Source organism: Lithobates pipiens, unplaced genomic scaffold (assembly GCF_037356315.1).
Source record: "Lithobates pipiens isolate NorthernLeopardFrog02 unplaced genomic scaffold, aLitPip1_a1.2 Scaffold_16, whole genome shotgun sequence".
Lineage (NCBI taxonomy): Eukaryota > Metazoa > Chordata > Amphibia > Anura > Ranidae > Lithobates > Lithobates pipiens.
The window spans coordinates 538,803,707-538,825,537 of record NW_027507748.1 but is presented as its reverse complement, the minus strand read 5'-3'; the positions used below and the strand labels follow the sequence as shown (position 1 = coordinate 538,825,537).

The following is a 21,831-nucleotide window of genomic DNA, read 5'->3' as shown; positions in this document are numbered from 1 at the left end:
CACCATCAGTAAAAAAACAAAACAAAGTTACGCGTTTTAGGGCACAAACGAAACATACTACCCAATAGTTTGATAAAATATAAAAGTAGAGGTTATACCAAGTAAAATAGATACCCAACCTTTCAAACCTTAAGTGTGTGCGCCTGTGACATGGTGACATTTCAGTATGCTATATTTTCCATAGGTGACTTTAAACGTTCCCTATAGATCATTAGTTTAGCGTGAAGGTCTTGTGCTTTCACTCCGGCACACGTGGTGCTATGCAACATGTACCGCAATCGCCATTTTCATGCATAGGTATCCCCAACGCATGCATTTTCAATGAGGCTGGGGAGGCCTCAAAAATGTTTTTTTTGGGGGGGGGGGGGGTTTATGTGCTTGGGTGTAAAATTAAATTTTTTACCATTTAAATTTTGTTTTTTTACTCAACTTTTCTTTCAATCACTAAGGGGCGCTGTTACTGTGGGCGGGTGGAAGCAGTCGGGGGGCAGCACAGCCACCCAAATGCTCCCATCTGACAGGCAGGGGGGATGAGGATATGTGAAATGTCCCTTTTCATGTGAAGGTCTGTTTTAAGAACCGAGTACATTTCTGGCAGAACAGATTTCCATTCAGAGAATGCTTTGTATTGTCTGAATTAACGCAAAGCATTCTCTTATTGAGCAAGGTGGAGATAGGGTTGCCACCTCATCCCTTTTTAAACCGAACAGGTTCTGTGGCTGATTAAGGTGGTAAACTCACTTGGTGCTTTATCTGCATTACATTAACCTCAGAACCTGTGTAATTCATGTGTTTGGGTTTAAAGGGATGAGGTGGCAACCCTAGGCGAAGAGCACAATGTCACCAACCAGCCACTCCTCATTCAATAACAGAACACACTACATTCATTCATAAAATGAAAAGCATTCTCTGAATGGCACCCCTCTCATCTCATCAATGGCATCTCAATGCATCAGGCCCACCACTCAGCACAGGACCTAGAAGCAGGTGAACCACTGGAGTAGTAGTACCTACTTTAGCAATTTCTAGCTCACAGTGGCATGGGCTGAGTATGGTATATGCATAGGTGCAAGCTGGAGCAATGTGACATGCATGCACATAATGTCCAAGCACCAAGTTGTGAATATATATAGAAGCTTTCTTACATCTCTTTCCCCTACACTGCACCTTGTGACCTGACAAAAAAGGTTCTATAGTTGAGGATGGTGAGGAAATGCTCTGTCTGTAGTACCCTGGTGACATTCTCTGCAAATGTTTCACGAAGACGATCACCTGACTGCTTTTTTTATATTGTGGCATATCAGGAATTTATTCATGTCGATTTTGAAGCTGTTCATTGGTCTGCTTTGAAAGCAAATCTGTGCTCTACCCATGCAGAACAAAGCAACAGGTTTAATTTAAGCCCAACTTCCATAGAAGCTCCCCCACAGCCTCATTCAGCAGATGTGTGCATTGAAAAACAGCCTGAAGGGATAAGCATGGAACTTTCCACGCCGCAATATGAAAATCCAGATGGACTCATGAACTGGAGAAAGGGCAAGGACGCCCAAAACAGTTGTTCCTTTTTGGTTCATGTGTACTAAGTGGTATTATATGGATTGGGATTAAGGGCTCATTCACATGTGTGCAGAGCTATTTATGTGTCTGGAGCAACATGGAACTGTGTGCAGGCAGCCTGTGTTAATTAATGGAGACTATGCAACAGCTGTACAGACTCACCCGGCACATTTAAGTTTGACGAGCATGCAGAAACGACTCTACAGCCCTGGATGTACACTGCATGTCAAACTCAGATGTGCAGGCGAGTTCATACAACCGCTATGTCTCCACTAACGCAGGCTGCCTGCATGCAACTGCAGACATATAAACAAGCGGCTCTTCATGATGTATGGAACTCTGCATCCATATGAATGAGCCCTAAAAAATATATATTTTGCAAATATCTGGGGCCACATCTTCACCTGTGGGCCCAACTGACCTGTGCACAATTATAGACTGCACATGCTGCCCACCCACTATTATATAACATTCTTTTATTTTCCAGATTCATTCTAAGATTGCAACAATCTGGAAGATGTTTGCGATTACTGCACAGGCATGAAATGCTCACGTAAGTGAATACACATTAGCGATCACAAACTTGGAAGAAGTTGCAGCTGTGCCCATGTCAACCTTACTTTTTTTTTTATTATCTTAAATAGGAGCTCCAGGCTTCTTCAGAAAAAATAATCTAGCTGCTGACTTTAAGGGCCAGTTCACACCAGATGCAGTTCCATGCAGTTCCCTTTTTTCTGCACCAATAGTCAGTTCCGGTCAGTTTATGCACCAGAAACTGACTGCATGGTGTGAACTACAACCATTGGAATACATGGAAAACACTGTGGATGCATTTTTAGTGCAGAAAAAAGCACACGGAACTGAGCAGAACTGCGTCTGGTGTGAACTGGCCTATATAAATATAAAGAACTCTTACCTGTCCAGGGATCCCACGATTTCCTCACATATGCCAAATTTTTTAACCTGTTCTGGGTGCAGGTGCTGGCACCTGTAGTAATGGAAACAGGAAGTAAAGCCTTGTAGCTTCACAGCATGTTTCCTACTGCAAATGCATGAGTTGCACTGCGCCTTGTGAATGGTCCCGTAGTCTGCTGGGCCTGCAATGTGTCCCAGAAGACTGCGGGAGAAGGGGCTGAACGGCCAAGCTCAGTTCGCTGCAGCGATCTGAGACGAAGTGGGGGCAGGTACCTGTCAAAACCAGGTACCTGCTTCCCCCCAAAAAGTGCCAAATGTGGCAGTGTAGTAGAGCTTGTCCTTTTGGGTGAAGCTCCGCTTTAAATTACACAAAAGGTTTTCTCCTGTGTGCATGACAACATAGTATTGAAAATGGGATAAAGCTCTCTTAAAGGAAAAGACATACATTCGCCTCAGAGTTTGCCATTATGTCACAAAAAGCTATGGCTGCACAAACAGAAATGCTGCATTGTAAAAAATAACAGGGGAGAGAAAAACATTTGCATCCAAAAGTTAAGTCCAGGTTCACACTGAGCAGCAGGAATGAATCCACGCAAGTTCAACTAAACTTAACCTCCACATCAGTCCTGATTTTGGCAGCGATTTCAAAGACATCTGTGTGGGTTTCTACAAAGATGTCAGTGGAAATCGCACCCCGAAATTGCAAAAAGTAGCACAGAAACTACTTTTTGAAATTGGTATGGCGCCGCAAATGCAGCGCCGCACAGATTAGGACAGCGCCATTACTTCCAATTTGAGCTACCAAGCTCCGAGATGCACAGGACATCCACTCTGCATCTCGGCAGCGCCATTTTTAAACGGCAAGGCTGCAAATGACACTGACAAGGCTGCAAATGACACTGACAAGGCTGAATTGATGGGCATTTAAATGTAAGTTTTTTTCTTTAAAATTCCCTACTAAACTTGGGGTGCGTGTTATATGCCGATAAATACTGTATTTGATATTCTGAGAACAATGTATAATATGTGAGGGTAGAGTACTAATACTAAATGGTACATAACTGAAGCTGTCCTTGTAAAAAGCTTTCGAAGTCCCACTTCTGAGTAAGGACTGTCCCTGAAGTTAACAGAGGAAATAATAGTGTGCTCCATATTTTTTATAATAGGACAATAAAAAAATAAAAAAAAAAGAAATGAAAAAAAAAAAAATATTCCTTGCATCTAAAATAGTAATGATATTCTAATTGTATGATGTTTCAAGGAAAAATCTCCAGTGATTTAATGCAAAATACATACTGTACAGTACCAAAAGAACAAACTCTAAAGCTCTGTACCGTATAAAATGTAAAATATACTTGACAGTTTCCCTTAAACCACCTATACCGGCTGTTTACAAATGGTGCGGATGACGAATGGATAGTGTGCCAACTAGAACAGCCCCTGTTGTCTTTATCACCTATACAGAATTGCCATTTCAATTTTCACAGGACTGCAAAAATGACAGTTGGGGACAGAGTGGGTACACACGGGCTGAAAAACGAACTGAAAATGGGCGGTTTGACCATAACCGGCTAATTTTAAGCCCGTGTGTATAGTTCCCTGTCCAACAAAATCCAGCGTCATGAGCATGCTGTAAAACTGGCATCTGATCAAAGCTCACACCCGATGGCTGAGCGCTGAACAGTGTATTGGTGGGGTGCTAGTCCCCCTGTTATACAATAGCTCAGCGGGGGAGATCGCAACACTAACATCAATGGCGATCTGGAAGTTTTTTTCCCGTTCAGCCCACAAGTTGAATGGAAAAAAAAAAAAAAAAAAACTCAGGCGGTGTGTACGTTAGCGGTAAACTAGCGGCGGTTTTAACCCCCCAGAAGGGGCTAAAAGCGCCAGCTTTGTGCTGCTTTCAAATCACTTTTACAGCAGCACCAATTCATTTCAATGGGCAGGGGCAGTGGAGAAACGGTGTATACACAGCTCCTGCACCGCCCCAAAGATGCAGCTTGTAGGCCTTTTCTTCCTGTCCTGCAAGCGCACCGCCCCAGTGTGAAACCACTCTGGCTTTCACACTGGGGTGACTTGAGAGGGGTGCTTTACAGGTGCTATTTTTAGCACATAAAACACCTGAAAAGCACCCCAATGTGAAAGGGGTCTTGGTGTGTACTCCGCATTATTGCGCCCCAGGCAACAAAAATGCTCCAATAGTATAACCTTCATACATAAGACCCCATGTGGCACCTGAGGGTATGCTAAGGTTATACAGTGAAAATTCTAATATTGATGCAATTAAAGTGTACATAAAGCCCAAAATGTGAAATTTTAAATAGATTAGGGAATGGTTAAAGGAGAAGTTCATTTTTTGGCACATACAAAATGTTCCAGCAGCTGCAGCCCCTTCCCACATCCCTGTGTCAGCGAGCAGGGGGATCTTTTCCCCGCTATCCCTATATGAAAATGATGTGGGCGTGCAATGTTAGACAGGTGTCCCCTTCTGAAAGGTCTTTCACCTTGTTGCTGTTACAATTTTAGTTTGTTTGATTCATTCAGTTGTTTTATTTGGGGTTCTTGTGGCCATGTAATACTGCAGGATGAGATATGTCTAGTACCTCAAGATGGCTGCTCAGCTGTATCCGGGACCAGCATGGAGCACAAATGGCCGGCAGTGACGTCACACCACCTCCGTTCGGAACTTGGATTCATTAGTAACTCAGTGACTGCCTGTATGTGTATTCTAATACAATGGATGACCAACAATAAAATCGGGCCACGAAGTTATTAAAAGGCTTAAAGTGGTTTTAAAGCTTTAAGGTTTTTCAGCTTAATACATTAAGGTGAAAAACCTGTGCTGCAGCTGCCCCCCAGACCCCGCTTTATCTTACCCAAGTACGTGCTCAGCAGCTCCAGCCGCTGTCGCTCTCCACAGTGAACAGATTGATAGCAGGTGCCACTGGGGGGGTGTTGGACTTGTGAGCAAGCCTGCATGGGTGCCCCCATGGAAAGTGGCTGTGGCGGCACCCGATGAAGAGATGGAACCTGGACCATCAGCGGGGGACCCCAAAAGAAGAGGAACGGGCAGCTCTGTGCAAAACCATTGGACAGAGCAGGTAAGTATATGCATGTTTGTTATTTAAAAGAAAAATTACAACTACTTTAATTCCAGTAGCCAATAAATCCAAGATCAGACAGCACATAGGTTGCTTTTAGATATTACTACATTACAGTCAATGGATACACACTCCTTTATTTCACAGAGGTGCCTGCTACCCCTAGCTGGACGTTTGGACATTCAAGTGCAATGGCAACTGACCAACTCTAAATTCAACACAAACGCATGCAACAGTCATTTGCTTTCTAACTTAATTGGTATGATAGTACAGGAATGCAAGCTTTACATAGAAGCAAAACATTCATGGCTAGCTTTGGAAGAAGCTTATTCCAAGTCATACTCCTAAATATCTTGGCAGAACATATTTTAACAAATCTACAAGTATGTTTATTTAATGACATTTCACAATGCATAATCCCCAACACTAAATTAATATTTCAGGAGCTGATAAAAGTTAGTAAAGTACAATTGCTTCCCTATATGAACTAGAAAACCACTGAGCAAGCATACAGATTTTCTTTACAATCATCCTAGATAGGATAGAAACAAGAAATTAGGATTGTTCGTAAGTAGACCGAAAGACCACACATGATCCAAATGGAGAAAAAACTGAAACTGTGATATCTTAAAAGCCTCATATGACAGCTGTGAAATTGTGTCTGTCTAGTCTATCCTTTAGCTGGGATCCATCATCAAAATTAAGTCTCAGGTTGCTCAGGGCAGCCTGATCTCATGGTTGGCCCATGTGTGCAATTTAATAGCAGCACAGGCACAAGACTATTTGATTTTTAAGAGCAGGGATACAGATTGCAGACAGATTCTGTCTAAATGCCCAATAAAATACTGAATGGATTCAAGTGTTTCTTGTAACCTGGACTCAGAAATACAAACTTCATATGTTGTGGAATGGTTGTTCAAATATAAAACTATTTTCTAAAGATCTAATGACAAATACATAACAAAATGAGTTATAACTAGTGAGAAAGATAACCTGCTGCTATATCATGTGAGAAGTTATTTTTATTTAATATAAGTAACCATATAGAACCAATTCAAATCCATTGAACAATGTGATAGTTGCCAGCCTTCAAGCACCAAAGTACTCGAGGAGAAACAGCTTTTCATTGCAGACTTGCATGTTTATTAGCATGTGGTGCTAAGATTGGGGTTTTTGTTCAGATGAAATATTACATTTCTACAGTGCCTTGCAAAAGTATTCACCCCCTTCGCATTTTTCGCGTTTTGTTGCCTCACAACCTAAAATTAACATGGATTGAGGATTTGCATCATTTACAGAACATGCCCACAACTTTGAAAGATTTTTTATTTTCTTATTGTGAAACAAATAGGACAAAATAACAGAAAAAGTCTCAATGTGCATAACTATTCAGCCCCCTAAAGTCAATACTTCGTAGAGCCACCTTTTGCAGCCATCACAGCTCCAAATCGCTTTGGATAAGTCTCTATGATCTTACCACTGGGATTTTTGCCCATTCCTCCTTGCACAACTGCTCCAGCTCCTTCAAGTTGGATGGTTTGCGCTTGTGAACAGCAATCTAAGGCTGACCACAGATTTTTCTATTGGACTGAGCTCTGGGTTTTGACTAGGCCATTCCAACACATTTACATGTTTCCCCTTAAACCACTCAAGTGTTGCTTTAGCAGTGTGTTTGGAGTCAATGTCCTGCTGGAAGGTGAATCTCCGTCCTAGCCTCAAATCACACACAGAGTGGTATAGGTTTTGCTCAAGAATATCTCTGTATTTAGAACCATCCATCTTTCCCTTAACTCTGACCAATTTCTCCGTCCTGACTGCTGGAAAACATCCCAACAGCATGATGCTGCCACCACAATGTTTCACTGTGGGGATGGTGTTCTTTGGGTGATGTGTTGGGTCTGCGCCAGACATAGCATTTTCTTTGATGGCCAAAAAGTTCAATTTTAGTCTCAGAGCACCTTCCTTCATACATTTTGGGAGTCTCCCACATGCCTTTTTGCAAACTCAAAACATGACCTTTTGCTTTTTGCAGAAAGTAATGGCTTACTCCTGGTCACTCTGCCGTAAAGCCCAAATCTATGGAGCGTACGGCTTATTGTTGTCCTATGTACAGATACTCCAGTCTCTGCTGTAGAACTCTGCAGCTCCTCCAGGGTTACCTTAGGTCTCTGTGCTGACTCTCCGATTAATGCCCTCCTTGCCCAGTCTGAGTTTTGGTGTGCAGCCATCTCCTGGCAGGTTTGCTTTTGTGCCATGTTCTTTCCATTTGGTTATGATAGATTTGTTGATGCTCCTACAGATCAAAGATTTGGATTTTTTTTTTTTTTTTTTATAACCTAACCCTGACTTTTACTTCGAAAACAACATTGTTCCTTACTTGCTTGGAGAGTTCCTTGGTCTTCATGGCAGTGTTTGGGTAGTGTTGCCGCCTCTGGGGCTTTTCAAAAAGGCATGCATATGTAAAGACAGATCATGTGACACTTAGATTGCACACAAGTGGACATCACTTCACTAATTATGGGACATTTAAAGGTAATTGGTTGCACCAGAGCTATTCATGGGCTTCATAACAAAGGCGGTAAATACATACGCACATGCCAATTATCAGTCTTTATTTCTGAAAAATAGTTTTATGTATATATTTTTCTAATTTTACTTCACCAACTTAGACTTTTGTGCTCTGATCCATCACATATTCAGATTAAAAAAAACATTGAACTAAAGTCTGTAATGTAAAAAAATAGGGGAAAAGCCAAGGGGGGTGAATACTTTTGCAAGAACTATATGTGCAGAAACAATATAAGTATGCAAATATAGAAGCAGAAATTCATAACTTTGTAAAACTGGTTTAGGCCTACATATGTTTTACATATATCAACTGTAACCAAGCTAGATGAAATCGGATAAAGACTAAGCCAGCAGGATACAAAATCAATACAAATATAAATTCAAGGTGATAATTTGTGTGTTCTAAAAGCAACAAAACATGACAATTTACATAGTACGATACAGACTTATCCTTGCCGACAATACACACTTTTCTTTATATAGTGCTATATAAAATGCATCTGTATATATTAATCTGTGCAAATTGGCCAAAAAATAAAAAATAAATGTGGTTTATGCTAGCTTCTCCTCTGAACATAAGCTCTTATTTTTTGCAGTAGTAAAAGACCTAATTATGGCTAGATGGCACTGAAGAGTGTAGGAAATACATATACATAATATTAAAAAAAAAAAAAAAAAAAAAAATATATATATATATATATATATATATATATATATATATATATATATATATATATATATATATATATATATATATATATATATATTTTATGCACACAAACAATTCTAGAGAATGCTAGAAGTAATCAGCAATTAGACGCAACTATTAGTCACATTTGCCAACACTCCAATGTTCTTTAGAACTGTTACATTGTATCTCGTTACTAAGATGTATGTAGTTCCTATGTTCCTCAGCACTGCCTAGAGGCCATGATGAACTACTGCAATTCATAAACCCTACACATCATTTGATTTTTGCCCATATAAATTCATTGAATGAACGGCTATGTGATTTTTTTATATAGAATCACATCGTGTTTTTATCCTCAGAGATTGGGAAAGGTTCTACAGATTTGGCTCTGTCCAAGCAGAACTTTGCACAAAATGCATCTCTAGGGTCTATATAAAACCTGTATAATAAGCTTTAATGACTGTAGCCATTATATGGTCCACTTGAACCAACGTAGTTGCGTATCCACGCTGTACGGATACAACTAAAGCTGCGTGTACACAGTACTACTTAGACCTTAGAAGGTAGTAGTTCCCCTGAAAATGTAACAGTTAGTGTAATTAAATAAAAAAAAAGGATCAGATGGCACTCCACTGTAGGATCAGTTTTGAACACTGGAGCACCCCTTCCATAATTTACCACTGACTGCTTTCACAGATCACATGCCTCTCCCAGCAGAACAATCTGCCCTCATTCACACCACCATACATTCCTCTCCCTTGCTTGTCTTCAGTACTAGAAACAATGAATAGTACTGGTATGTACAATCCATACTTCTACAAGCACACCAATCACTATTAATACATAGAAGATCACGCACTGATGTATTTGTACCATTATTCATCCCTCCCGAGGCACACAATTCCTAGAAAACACTGTGGCTTGCTAACCTATAAATGCAAGTTTTCAACAGGTACTGTATTCAGGGTCAGCCTACACAATCAAGTAAACTGAACCGCAGGTCATCTAATCTCCTGTGGAAAAGGCAGGCACCCTCCACTGTAGCTGCTAATTTCAACACAATATAATGTTTCTAAATTTAAAAAAAAATCGTTTTAGAGTGGGCATAGGGCAGACCCTCTGCCAGCTTCTTACTGCAGTCTTTATGTTCAGGAGATTTGTTCTGGTGACATGTGCATCTGTGACTCAAACAGAGGGAAATCAAATATTTTAAGTTGGGAATACTTCTGACGACAAGGGCTTCTACACAATGAAAGGTATGGCCATACAGCATTAGAAAATTGGGCAGGTTGTCACAGGTGACGCCTACAGCTCATTGCCTGTCAAGATCAATGACAGGCTGAAATAAGTGGCAGAAAGCATATCCAAGCAGTAATCGTGTAACAGGCCGTATGCTGCAGATGTGGACTTTCTGCGTTCAGGGTATATGTCCCTGTACACCGTTACCGCTCAGATCTGAGCACAGCCTCCACATATCTCAGCCTGTCAATTATGACAGGCAGCGGGCGGTATGCACCATTCCTGATGTCTGGCTGCCAAAATACTTTTGGTTTTCATGCTGCACAGGAAAATACATCCAAATGCCTGAGTCCTAATGGTGGCTATACACAATTCCATAAAATTATGGATTTTCTGATCACTCTCTCCCAAACAGAAAAATCGATCTATAGTCAATCGGTGTGATGCACGACGGGAAAGTATTGCAATCGATAGGTGGAAGATATGATTTAAGTTATCCACCGCATCTCTGCTTTTACCATGCAACTCATAATTTGATCAATCAAAACATGACTGAACTCATGAACAAAGCATCTAAATCAGTCAGGACTTACGGCTATCCAATTATTTACCAAAACAATCCTAATGTTCATATCACAAATCAGATAATAAAACTGAAGCACATGTGGCCACCATACACATCACTATCTGACCATACAATCGGCTTTAGGTTTACCAAAACTATACCTACCCAATCAATTTGTATCTAGTCAGACAGGTCATTAAACTACACAGCTCTTGGTCATACACTATATACTATCCAATTGTATAACCTCCTTTAGCCTGGGTTCACACATATGCGAACACAATGTGAGTTCAGCCAGTTTGAATGGCTGAACTCGCTTTGGAATTACAAAAAGGTGCAGTGACCCCCCCCCCCCCCGCACTGGAATCAGATCACATGAGTGTTCACACCCATGCGACCCGATTCCTGTCCGAACCCACAGTTCACACTGCGATCTGTGAACCGATCTGGGGGTGTCAATAACTTTGTATTAAACTTTAGATTTACCAAAACTATGCAATATTAGGACCGACCTAAAATATCCATTCAGGCAGATGTGCGCACTACATAGATGCTCGTTGTTGTAAAAAAGATTACACCATCAGATTGTAATGTTTGTTGTGAGCTTTATTAATACTATAAACTATGGGGACCTACCTGAACTACCCAATCAAGGTGGGCTTTTAGGAAAGCCACAAATGATTTGATTTTCTTTTCTGTAACCACAGGTTGCAGGAAATACAGTCTGTTGATGGGGGGGGGGTCCCCTCCCACAGTGCTATGGTGGTCTGACGTTGGGGAATCTTCCTGACAGAACACAATGATTGCTGCTAGTGGTTAAAGCCGCTGACAGTTATTGCATGCAAAAAATCTGATAGGCTGGTTATACTGAGGTTGATCGATGGACTTAAATACAACCAGCCTGCCCACACATGAATTGAATCTCTGCTGAACCCTGCTGAACTAGCCAAAATTCCATCCATCTACAGCCATCTTTACACCACATGGTTCAATCAGATCTTATAGTATGATGAATAGCCATCTTCTTTAGACTAAAGGGCATCAACCGTTTTATAAATTTGACTGTACAATCTTTGTACAAGCAACTTTGATTTTAAACAGAACTATGTAGCATTAGGAAAAAACTAAAATACCCATTAATTTTTTCATCCAACTCAGTTACCAGTTCTAAGGAGATTTTACCAACAGATTAAAATGTGTGGCGAGTGTGAGCTTTACCAAAATGATGCAATATGAAGACAAATCTACACAATTAATAGAATTTTTATCAAATTCACAGTTTCCTGCGGCCGGCAGTCAAAATGTTCCTATCCTGAACATGATTCTTCTGCATTCAGGAGAGGGAGGTTAAAGCTCACCTAAACACGACAGCTCCTAAACCTTGGGTGCTCAACCTGTGGCCTTCCGGTTGATATGAAACTACAAGTCCCATCGTGCCTTTGGGAGTCATGCTTGTACCTGTCAACCTTGCAATGCATCAAGGGACAAAGTTTTATAAAACAAAACCCATAACAAAGCCATTCAATACACTTCATACCAATAATGGGACACTATTCCACCCATTGATAATACCACTGATGGGACACTATTTACTACTAATGATGCTGGGACATTTTCTACTCCTGATGACTACAGTCAAGTACCGCAAGTAAACTGGCCCTTTGTTTAGAGACCCCTGACAGACAATAAATTTGGTGTCTAAAATGAAAAAAAGGAATTTATGACAATATTAGCATTTTTTCAGAGTAATTTTCAACCAACATTGAGCCTAAGTCGCCTGCCCATGATCAGAGCGGCCAAAACAAGCCCAGGAACAACAATGGAGCCCATAACTTCATACATCGTGGGACTTTTAGTTCTAGGTGGTTATTTACTAAAGCTGGAGAGTGAAAAATCTGGTGCAACTCTGAAATGGAAACCAATGAGCTTCCAGGTTTTATTGCCAAAGCTTAATTGAACAAGCGGTGGTTAGAAGCAGATTGGCTACTATGCACAGATGCACCAGTGTTAGTAAATCTACCCCATAGGGTTTGATGGAGTTGAGTTTAGACAAAAAACGCCAAAAGCTCCTAAACTCAAGTTTGGGAGCTGTCAAAGTTGGCTGGTGAAGGGTTCATGTACACAGGGCAGTTGAAAACCTTTTTTGAAATCTTGACAGCTAAAAATTGACTGTGAAAAACATCCGTTTTCACCTTTTACATACTGGGTTTATGCAAATTTAGCAGCCGTTATGAGCGTTTGAGGTTAGAAGCATTTTTTAAATATTGCCTTTAGAGACCTCCCAAATGCCCACAACGCATAAAAAAAACAGTAAATTAACTATTTCAGCCATTCTGTGAGAAAAGAGCAGCAGCAGACAGAGCAGTGGTGCTTGTAGATAGCAGTCTTATTGTGTTCTTACTATGGATCCCATCATGAACATGTGTGAGGAAATGCTCCTGATGTTGCTGAAGCTCCAAAGACAGAAAATGTCATTAAAGGACCAAAGTTTGTCGCTACTGGACTCATTCATTGATGCAGGTAAACAGTATGTGGTGAAATTTGTGTTTTTTTAACATTTTTATCATGTTCAAAAAATTACCAGAAACATTTTTACCTTTAGAAAAGCTTATAAATGCAGTTCATCGCAGTCCAACTACAGTCCTCAATGCAATTTTTCTGCTTTCAAAAATAAACAGTAAACTCAACTGCCTCTTAACTACTATAAAGGTCTGAGTGTATATGTACAGATAACAGTTTTCAGAGCCTGCTGAAAAAAGTGCACAACTGCTCCTTAAGCTTCAGGTTCACGGATCGTTTTTACAACCTCTCCTGAACAATTTAACTTGATAGTAACCCACGTTTAAAATGACAGATTTGCCGCATTTGAAAAAAAACAAAACAAAAAATATATATTTTTTTCAAAGTAGCCAAAACTGAAAAACGCCTGTAAACAAAACACAGCTAAATGAGAGTTACCGCATTTGGCGTCTGAAATGTTGGAAACTTCGGCGTCTGAACTCTTTTTTCCTTCAAAGAAAAGCCTATAAAAGCAACTGCCTAAAAACATAAAAGGAACCTGCGTATATGTACACATTGGAGGAGTTCAGGGGCACCTGAAAAAAAAAAAAGCATCCAACTGTCTATGAATGTCCGTTTACCAGTAACAGCGTCTCATTTGGAAAGCGAAGAGCTTACTCACAATACGAAAATTTTCGTTTGACAGAATACAACATCACAACTGATGTAATGTGTTGAGTGGGTTTGTATGTATTCTTTCGTTACTGGAGCATGCGTAGTCTTGCTCTTACAAATTTTTTCAGACGAAAAACATATTAGTTAAATGAAAATCAGAAGTTGCGTTTACATGTGACAAAAATGCTACAGTCTGCACATCCAGCTTTTGCCATACAAAAAAAATAATTATAATATAAAATATATATATATGAATCTGCTGTCGAAAGCACCATACTAACGATCCAAAAATCGTCAGATCGTTCGCAGTGTAAAATTGTACTTCTGATTTTCAGATCGCTTGTACTCTTGCACACCACTGCCTGAAAAAAAAAAAAGCTCAGTTTTCAGGCACACAGCAATTTTTTTTTACCAATCTAAAATGCAGTTCATTGTTTTCATTGAGCCTGTGCACACAGGTGCATAAACAGTTGCAACAACAGTTATGGCAAGTGAGCTATTCTACTGCATATAGATCGGTAGAATTTTTTATTTTATTTTTAAATTTGCGTTGCTGGTCAGTAAATAACCACAAATACATGCATGCAAATACACCCAACGTAAATGTCTGCAATTATGCCCGGAAATGCTGCTCTTCAAACTATCAGCAATGTGTGAAAGGGTCCTAATACAGGAGGGGTGCTACTAACCAGATCACCAGGTGAAAACAAAAGCTTAAAGAAAAAAAAAAAAGAAAACTGATGCAGCCACCACATCTAAAGACTTGTGAGCTGTAATACATTTTAGGGCTTGGGCATTTAGAGGGGATTCACTATTACTTCCTGTTGTGTCTATACGACAGGAAGTGAAGGAGAATCTAATAGGATGTAGATGGGACAATAAAAAGAACAAGGGATTTAATCTAATGCCAAGTGAGTGTTTTGATCTCCTGTAGAGACATATAGAGGGTGAGGCCCACAGGTGGGGTGAGCTAGGACTGACTACAATGATGTCTCCATTAGAATCCAGAGAGGTGATGTGTCCAGGTGAGGGAGTGTGATGTCAGCAAGGTCTCCTATACACAGCACTTCCCTAAACACAGGTTGGAGTGCTCCCCTCCCCCTCCACACAGAGCCCAGTGCTCCCCTCCACCATGTATACACTGTGTATAGGTAACCTCCCCCCTCCTCCTCCCCATAGACTCCACTCTTCGCTCCCCCCCGTACCCACACACTATTGTCCCGCTTACCGTTCGTCAGACCGGGGCCGTTGAGCAGAAGGACCTGCATAGCGACAACGAAGAAGGCCGGCAGTTCCGCCATAGTAACCAGCGCACGGCGACCACTCAACTGCGCGACCACAAGCCTTCCAGACAGAGCAAGCACTACGGGAGCGCGCCGCACAGCACGGCCTCCTTTCACCTGTGGAACGCAAAGTCTGCGTCCCACGCCTCGCTCGCGGCGCGCCCCGCCCGCCCCTCCAGGGGGACGGCGCTAGAGCTGATTGGCTCTCCACAGACGCCCCACCTGTTTACCAGCCAGCGGGCGGCGACGGGGCCCGATGACGTCAGACGAGGAATCTTTTGTTTCGAGTCGGTGGGCAGCGCGTATTCGGGTCGAGCGTGGCGCGCGCCTTAAAGGGGCAGCGTGGGCTGGCGCTGGCTGTCTGCCGGCATTTAATAAAGCGCCTGGCTGTCTGGGGCCCTTGCCTGCAAATAGACACATGCCCGTGTCTGCTGCACAGGGGGCGACTGAGGCCAGTCTGCGCACCGGCGGCTCGCTGTGCCTGCTGGGAAATGCTGTGCTTGCCTGTCCCCCTTGTGCCGAATTTCCTCCTTTCCGCTGAGATTTCACCCGTCGTGGTGTTCACTGTCCCCGGGCTTACGTTACTTCAGCTGTAAGGAAAGGGCTTTATTCCTCTCACTGTATCCTGAGGGGTACTATGGGGAGCAGAACGCTGCAAGTCTCATTCACACAGATTACCCGCTTCACTACCACAGACATTGTCTGCATTTTTTCAATAAAATGGTGCTAGTTACAATCTTTTCACGTCACGTGATGTTCGTTCACGTTTTTATAAAAAACGCTAATCTTCCAGTAAAAAACAAAAGTTCATTTTAGTGCACGCAAAAAAAAAAGAAAAGGAGATTTGCTCCAATAAATAGATACTAAAAAATAACAGTAAAGTTCCGGCGGGCTACATAAATTCATTCATATAAAAAGCTCAAACACTAAAATTCATAAACAGAAGTCCAAGATATAAGTGTAGTGTGTCCAAGGCAACAGGAATTATTCCCGCACTTTCCTCCTCGTCCTTTCTACATCAATACGGTCCTAAAGCCTCGTACACACGATCGGATTGTTGGCCAACAAAACCATGAATTTTGTCCAAAAGGTGTTGGCTCAAAATTGTGTTGCATACACAAATGTTGGCCAACAATCGCAAACATAGTGACGTACTACGTAGTTTTTCAGCGCCACCCTTTGGGCTCCTTCTGCTAATTTCGTGGTCGTAGAAGTTTGGTGAGTGTTGATTCGCGCTTTTCTTTTTGCGTTTTTCATTTCACGCTTTTCATTTTGTGCTTTTCAGTTCATTTCTAAATGGCCGTTCGGCATCCAGACATGTTGCGCAATTGGAGGAGTTAACATGTTATTTATTATTGGCCTTGGAGTTTTTGCTTTGACATTTTTTTGGTTGGATAATTATTGGATTTGGTATATTTTCTATGTTTTTGGATGCATAGAATGCAGTTTTTGGTTAAGTTCTATTAATTAGCAGGTCTAATTTTATTTGTTTTCTTTTTTTTAATGCACAATAAAAAAAAATGTGTAGAATAATACTTGGCTATGTGTTTTACTTCAAATGACAGTTGTGGAGTAGGCAGTTACATTTAAAAAAATACAATGTAAAATTGACAAGGGTCACCAACATAGTTGTATCTTTGATCTTAAATTCTAGAGGATAATGGTGTTCTAGTAACTTGCCCAAAAAAAAGCAAAGAAAAAAAAAAGGCATAATAATATTATTCTTGATATCACTAGAAAAAAAAAAGCCTTTGAAAATGTGTTTGCAATAACTCCATCAGTATCACCAGCAAAGCAGCTTCATTATTATCCCATTAAAGAAGAAGAGAAATTTGCACTGCATTTGGAGATTTCATAATTTGCCACGTCACAAATGTTAATTCTCCATTCCGAACGCTAGTTTACAAGACCGATCACTTCCGGCTCGTCCTTGCTTCCTAGCATGCGTGTTTGTACTTTGGACTTTTGTCTGACGGACTTGTGTACACACATTCGGAAAATCCGACAACACACGTTTTTGGCAGAAAATTTGAAGACATGCTAGCCAACATTTGTTGGCGGAAAGTCCGACAACAATTGTTTGATGGAGTGTACACACGGTCGGATTTTCCGCTAACAACCTGACATCCAACATCTCCCATCAGAAAGTCTGATCGTGTGTACGGGGCTTAAGTCTTCCACCACGTGTGACAAAAATGTGCACTCACAGAGATGCCCCATATACATAATATATATATACATAATAAATATATATATATATATATATATATATATATATATATATATATATAAGATGGTGGGATACTCAGCATTTTTTCATACAGAGATGGGTTTTGCAATACTCAGGTCCCCTATATCCCCCCCCCCCCCCACCCCCCCAGGGACTTCCAGCCATTCATTGGTGTCCCATAGGTTCCTCTTTCATAGGTGGTAAATAAGTACCAAAAAAATATACACTCATCGGCCACTTTATTGTTCAGTTGCTTATTAGCCAATCACATGGCAGCAACTCAATGCATTTAGGCATCTAGACACGGTGAAGACGACTTTCCGAAGTTCAAACCGAGCATCAGAATGGGGAAGAAAACGGATTTAAGTGACTTTGAATGTGGCATAGTTGTTGGTGCCAGGCTGGCTTGTCTGAGTATTTAAAAATTGCTGATCTACTGGGATTTTCATGCACAACCATCTCTAGGGTTTACAGAGAATGGTCCAAATAAAGAGAAAATATCCAGTGAGTGGCGGTTGTGTAGAGGAAAATGCCTTCTTATTATCAGAGGAGAATGGGCAGACTGGTTTGAGATGATATAAAGGCAACAGTAACCCAAATAAGTACTAGTTACAACAAAGGTATATAGAATACCGTATCTGAATGCACAACACGTTGAACCTTGAAACGGATGGGCTACAGCAGCAGCCGACCACACCAGGTGCCAATACTGTAAGCTAAGAACCGGAAACTGAGGCTACAATTCGCACAGGTTCACCAAAGTTGGACAATAGAATATTGGGAAATGTTGCCTGGTCTGATGAGTCTTGATTTCAGCTGGTTTCACATGGTAGGGTCAGAATTTGGAGTAAACTACATGAAAGCATGGATCCATCCTGCCTTGTATCAATGGTTCAGGTTGGTGGTGGTGGAATAATGATGTGAGGGATATTTTCTTGGCACACTTTGGGCCCCTTAGAACAAACTGAGCATCGTTCAAACACCACGGCCTACCTGATTATTGTTGCTGACCATGTCCATCCCTTTAGGACCACAGTGTACCCATCTTCTGGTGGCTCCTTCCAGCAGGATAATGCACCAGGTCACACAGCTCAAATCATCTCACCACTGGTTTCTTGAACATGACAATGAGGTCACTGTACTCCAATGGCCTCCACAGTCACCAGATCTCAATCCAATAGAGCACCTTTGGGATGTGGTGGAATGGGAGATTTGTATCATGGATGTGCAGCCGACAAATCTGCAGCAACTGTGTGATGCCATCATGTCAATATGGACCAAAATCTCTGAGGAATGTTTCCAACACATTGTTTAATCTATGCCATAAAGAATTAAGACAGTTCTGAAGGCAAAAGGGTTCCGACCTGGTACTAGCAAGGTGTACCTAATAAAGTATGGAGAAAAAAGTGCAGCACTGAAAATATTAACGTGCCAAAGATATACACCTAGGGAAAAATGAGCACAGTAAATATTTGTGCTAAAAAGTGCAAAAAAACTACGCAAAAATATTTAAAAGTGTTATAAAAACTTGAGTGAGTGTTATGTGCACCAAAACTAAACCCAATGAGATCACAAATTTCAAAAGGTCAAATGAAACTGCATGATCTATTAATTTCTTATTTCTTATCGATTGTTGTTATATATATTTGTTATAAGAAACAAACAACAGATGTGATATTATATCAAACAAGGGGAATATGCATATCAACTTTAAACTCAATGAGACAGTGCAAAGTGCATCAAAAAGGAAATAGCATAGTGGATTCTTCTAACACGATCCAAGGGTGGCATGGATCCCAAATATTGACGAGTCTCTAAAACATGCAAGGTGATATTCACACACAGCACCCAGGACTGTGCTTCCAACATTCAGGGGAGAGGTAGGTACTCTTGCCCTAAGATGTGGACACACACGCCACCGACGGAAGGTCAAACAGGCATGGACGGAAGTCATGATCCCAAGCCACGGACTCCTATAGTTGGACTGGTGGGAGCATACAACTTCAGCAATCCAACAGTGATCCAGAAAACAGGAACTCAACCACAATATTTCTGGTACATGTAGTTCTCCTCCTGTCAAGGAAAAATAGGGATCATAAAAGGAAAAAAAAGGAAGGCTTCCACAGAGCGCAGATCAAAACAACATATGATATTTAATGATAAAAAAGGGTACAGACATAACTCAAGATGTGTACATAAAATGTGATCACAGGAACTAGTAAAACAGGCGCAGTGTATGGTGCCTAGCAGGCTGTGTACCCATCATGTGTACCCCTAGCAGTCTACATTCCCCAGAAGCTAATGGACCTCAGATTGTGCTCTTTTAGCTTCACAGTGGGGAGGGAAAGTGACAGTTATTACAGAAGTGGTGTAATACACATCAGTTCTGTATTCTTCTACATTTGTGGGTCTCCCTCTGTTCCACCTACTAACAATGGCCATGCTAGTTATTGTTCCACAGGAGGGACAGTGGAGGCAGGTCCAGGTGGTGGTACCTTTGGCGGGCAGCGGCTTTACAACCACCATAACCACCTGAAAGCCGGCAGAACAAATTTAAAAACTGTGAAGTGGGGAGGAATTTATCAAAACTGGATCAGACAGAATCTGGAGCAGTTGTGCATGACAACCAATCATCTTCCATCTTCAGTTTGTTCAGTTAGGGTCTTTTTACATGGGCTTGTCCATTTGATAGACTCCTCTTACTCAGCAAGGGATCAACCCGCTGAGCAGGCAGATGACAGGCTGGTCTCTGCTCACTGTGCTGAGACAGACCTGTCAGAGTCCCGCTCTCCTCTATGGGGAGATCGGATAAAAATGGACTGCCTGTCCATTTTCATCCAATCCAATAAAGGGATGGAAAATAGGGTCTCCATCCGTCTGGATTTGGTGGACAGGATCGGATCGGATAGCAGCGGTTGTGTCAGCGGACATGTCACCGCTGACACCCGCTGCTCCATAGGAGTGAATGGCGTCTCCGATTAGGTCTGCCTAAAAGACTGACAGGCGGACCTGATCAGAAAGCCCGTGTGAAAGGGGCCTAAAGTTTGACATTTGAAAGTAGAAGCTGAGTGGTTGCCATGCACAGCTGCTCCAGATTTTGTCTGCTCCAGTTTTGATGACCCACTCTTCTCCATTGTGCTTAAAATCCTGGTCTTCTTTCTTTCTTTCTTTCTTTCTTTCTTTCTTTCTTTCTTTCTTTCTTTCTTTCTTTCTTTCTTTCTTTCTTTCTTTCTTTCTTTCTTTCTTTCTTTCTTTCCAGTAAAGAGCCTTTCTCAATGATTTCTCTGTTTTCCTCATAGGTCAGAACAAGAGGGAGTACTGGCAAAATGGAGCTCCTTAAATGATACTAAGCCTAGGTTCACATTGAAGTGATTTGGCATGCAATTTGAAATTATGTCAAATTGCATGCTAAATCAGCGGCTATTGCCGGCAATGGCACCGTCTGAATCGGAACCAATTGCCTTCAGAAGTCACCTAATTAGTAAATAGAGTCCACCTGTGTGTAATTCAATCTCTGTTTAACCACCTCGCGCCCGCCCTATAGCCGAATGATGGCTGTAGAGCAGGCGCTTTCGTCCGGGTGGCCGTCCCTGGACGTCCTAATGTTTACTTCCGCAACGCGTGCGGCCGCAGGCGTGCATCGGGGAAGTACTGACAGACAGAGTGTGAGAGGGGAGAGATGAACGGCTGCAGCGGCAGCCGTTCTGCTTTGCTTTGATTTGATAAAAAAAAAAAAAAGTAAAAAAAAAGTAAAAAAAAGTGCCATCCTCATCCAGTGCCATCCTCCCCCAGTGCCATCCTGCCCCAGTGCCATCCTGCCCCAGTGCCATCCGCCCCAGTGCCATCCACCCCAGTGCTACCTGCCCCCAGTGCCACCTGTTGTCAGTGCCATTTGTCCCCAGTGCCATCTGTCATCAGTGCCACGTATAAGTGCCATCTGTCATCAGTGCCACATAGTGCCATCTGTCATCAGTGCCACGTATTAGTGCCATCTGTCATCAGCGCCACGTATCAGTGCCATTTGTCATCAGTGCCACCTGTCAGTGTCACATGCCATCTGTTGTCAGTGTCACGTGTCATCAATGCCACGTATCAGTGCCATCTGTCATCAGTGTCACGCGTCATCGGTGCCATGTATTAGTGCCATCTGTCATCGGTGGCACGTATTAGTGCCACGTATTAGTGCCATCTGTCATCAGTGCCACGTATTAGTGCCACGTGTCTTTAGTGCCACGTGTCATCAGTGCCACGTATAAGTGCCACGTGTCATCAGTGCCACATATTAGTGCCATCTGTCATCCGTGCCACATATTAGTGCCATCTGTCATCAGTGCCACGTATCAGTGCCATCTGTCATCAGTGTCACATGTCATTGTCCTGGTGCTTCAAAAGTGTAATAAATAGTCAACAAGATAGATGTGTAATTTATGTTCCTAGAACACATGATGGCGCTACCTGCATGTTGGGCCTCTCTATGTGGCCAGGCTGTGAAAGAGTCCCACACATGT

The 21,831-nt window shown here is 41.8% G+C and overlaps 1 protein-coding gene across 1 annotated transcript in view; it reads right to left on the bottom strand.

Moving 5' to 3' along the window:
- Positions 1-15,226, bottom strand: part of ACVR1B (activin A receptor type 1B) — a 92,510-nt gene extending 77,284 nt beyond the window's left edge. The window contains exon 1 of the mRNA XM_077483278.1: positions 15,039-15,226. Coding sequence (XP_077339404.1) covers positions 15,039-15,111 — 73 coding nt within the window. The 5' untranslated portion in view covers positions 15,112-15,226. The remainder of the gene's footprint in view (positions 1-15,038) is intronic.
- Between the last annotated feature and the right edge of the window lie 6,605 nt (positions 15,227-21,831).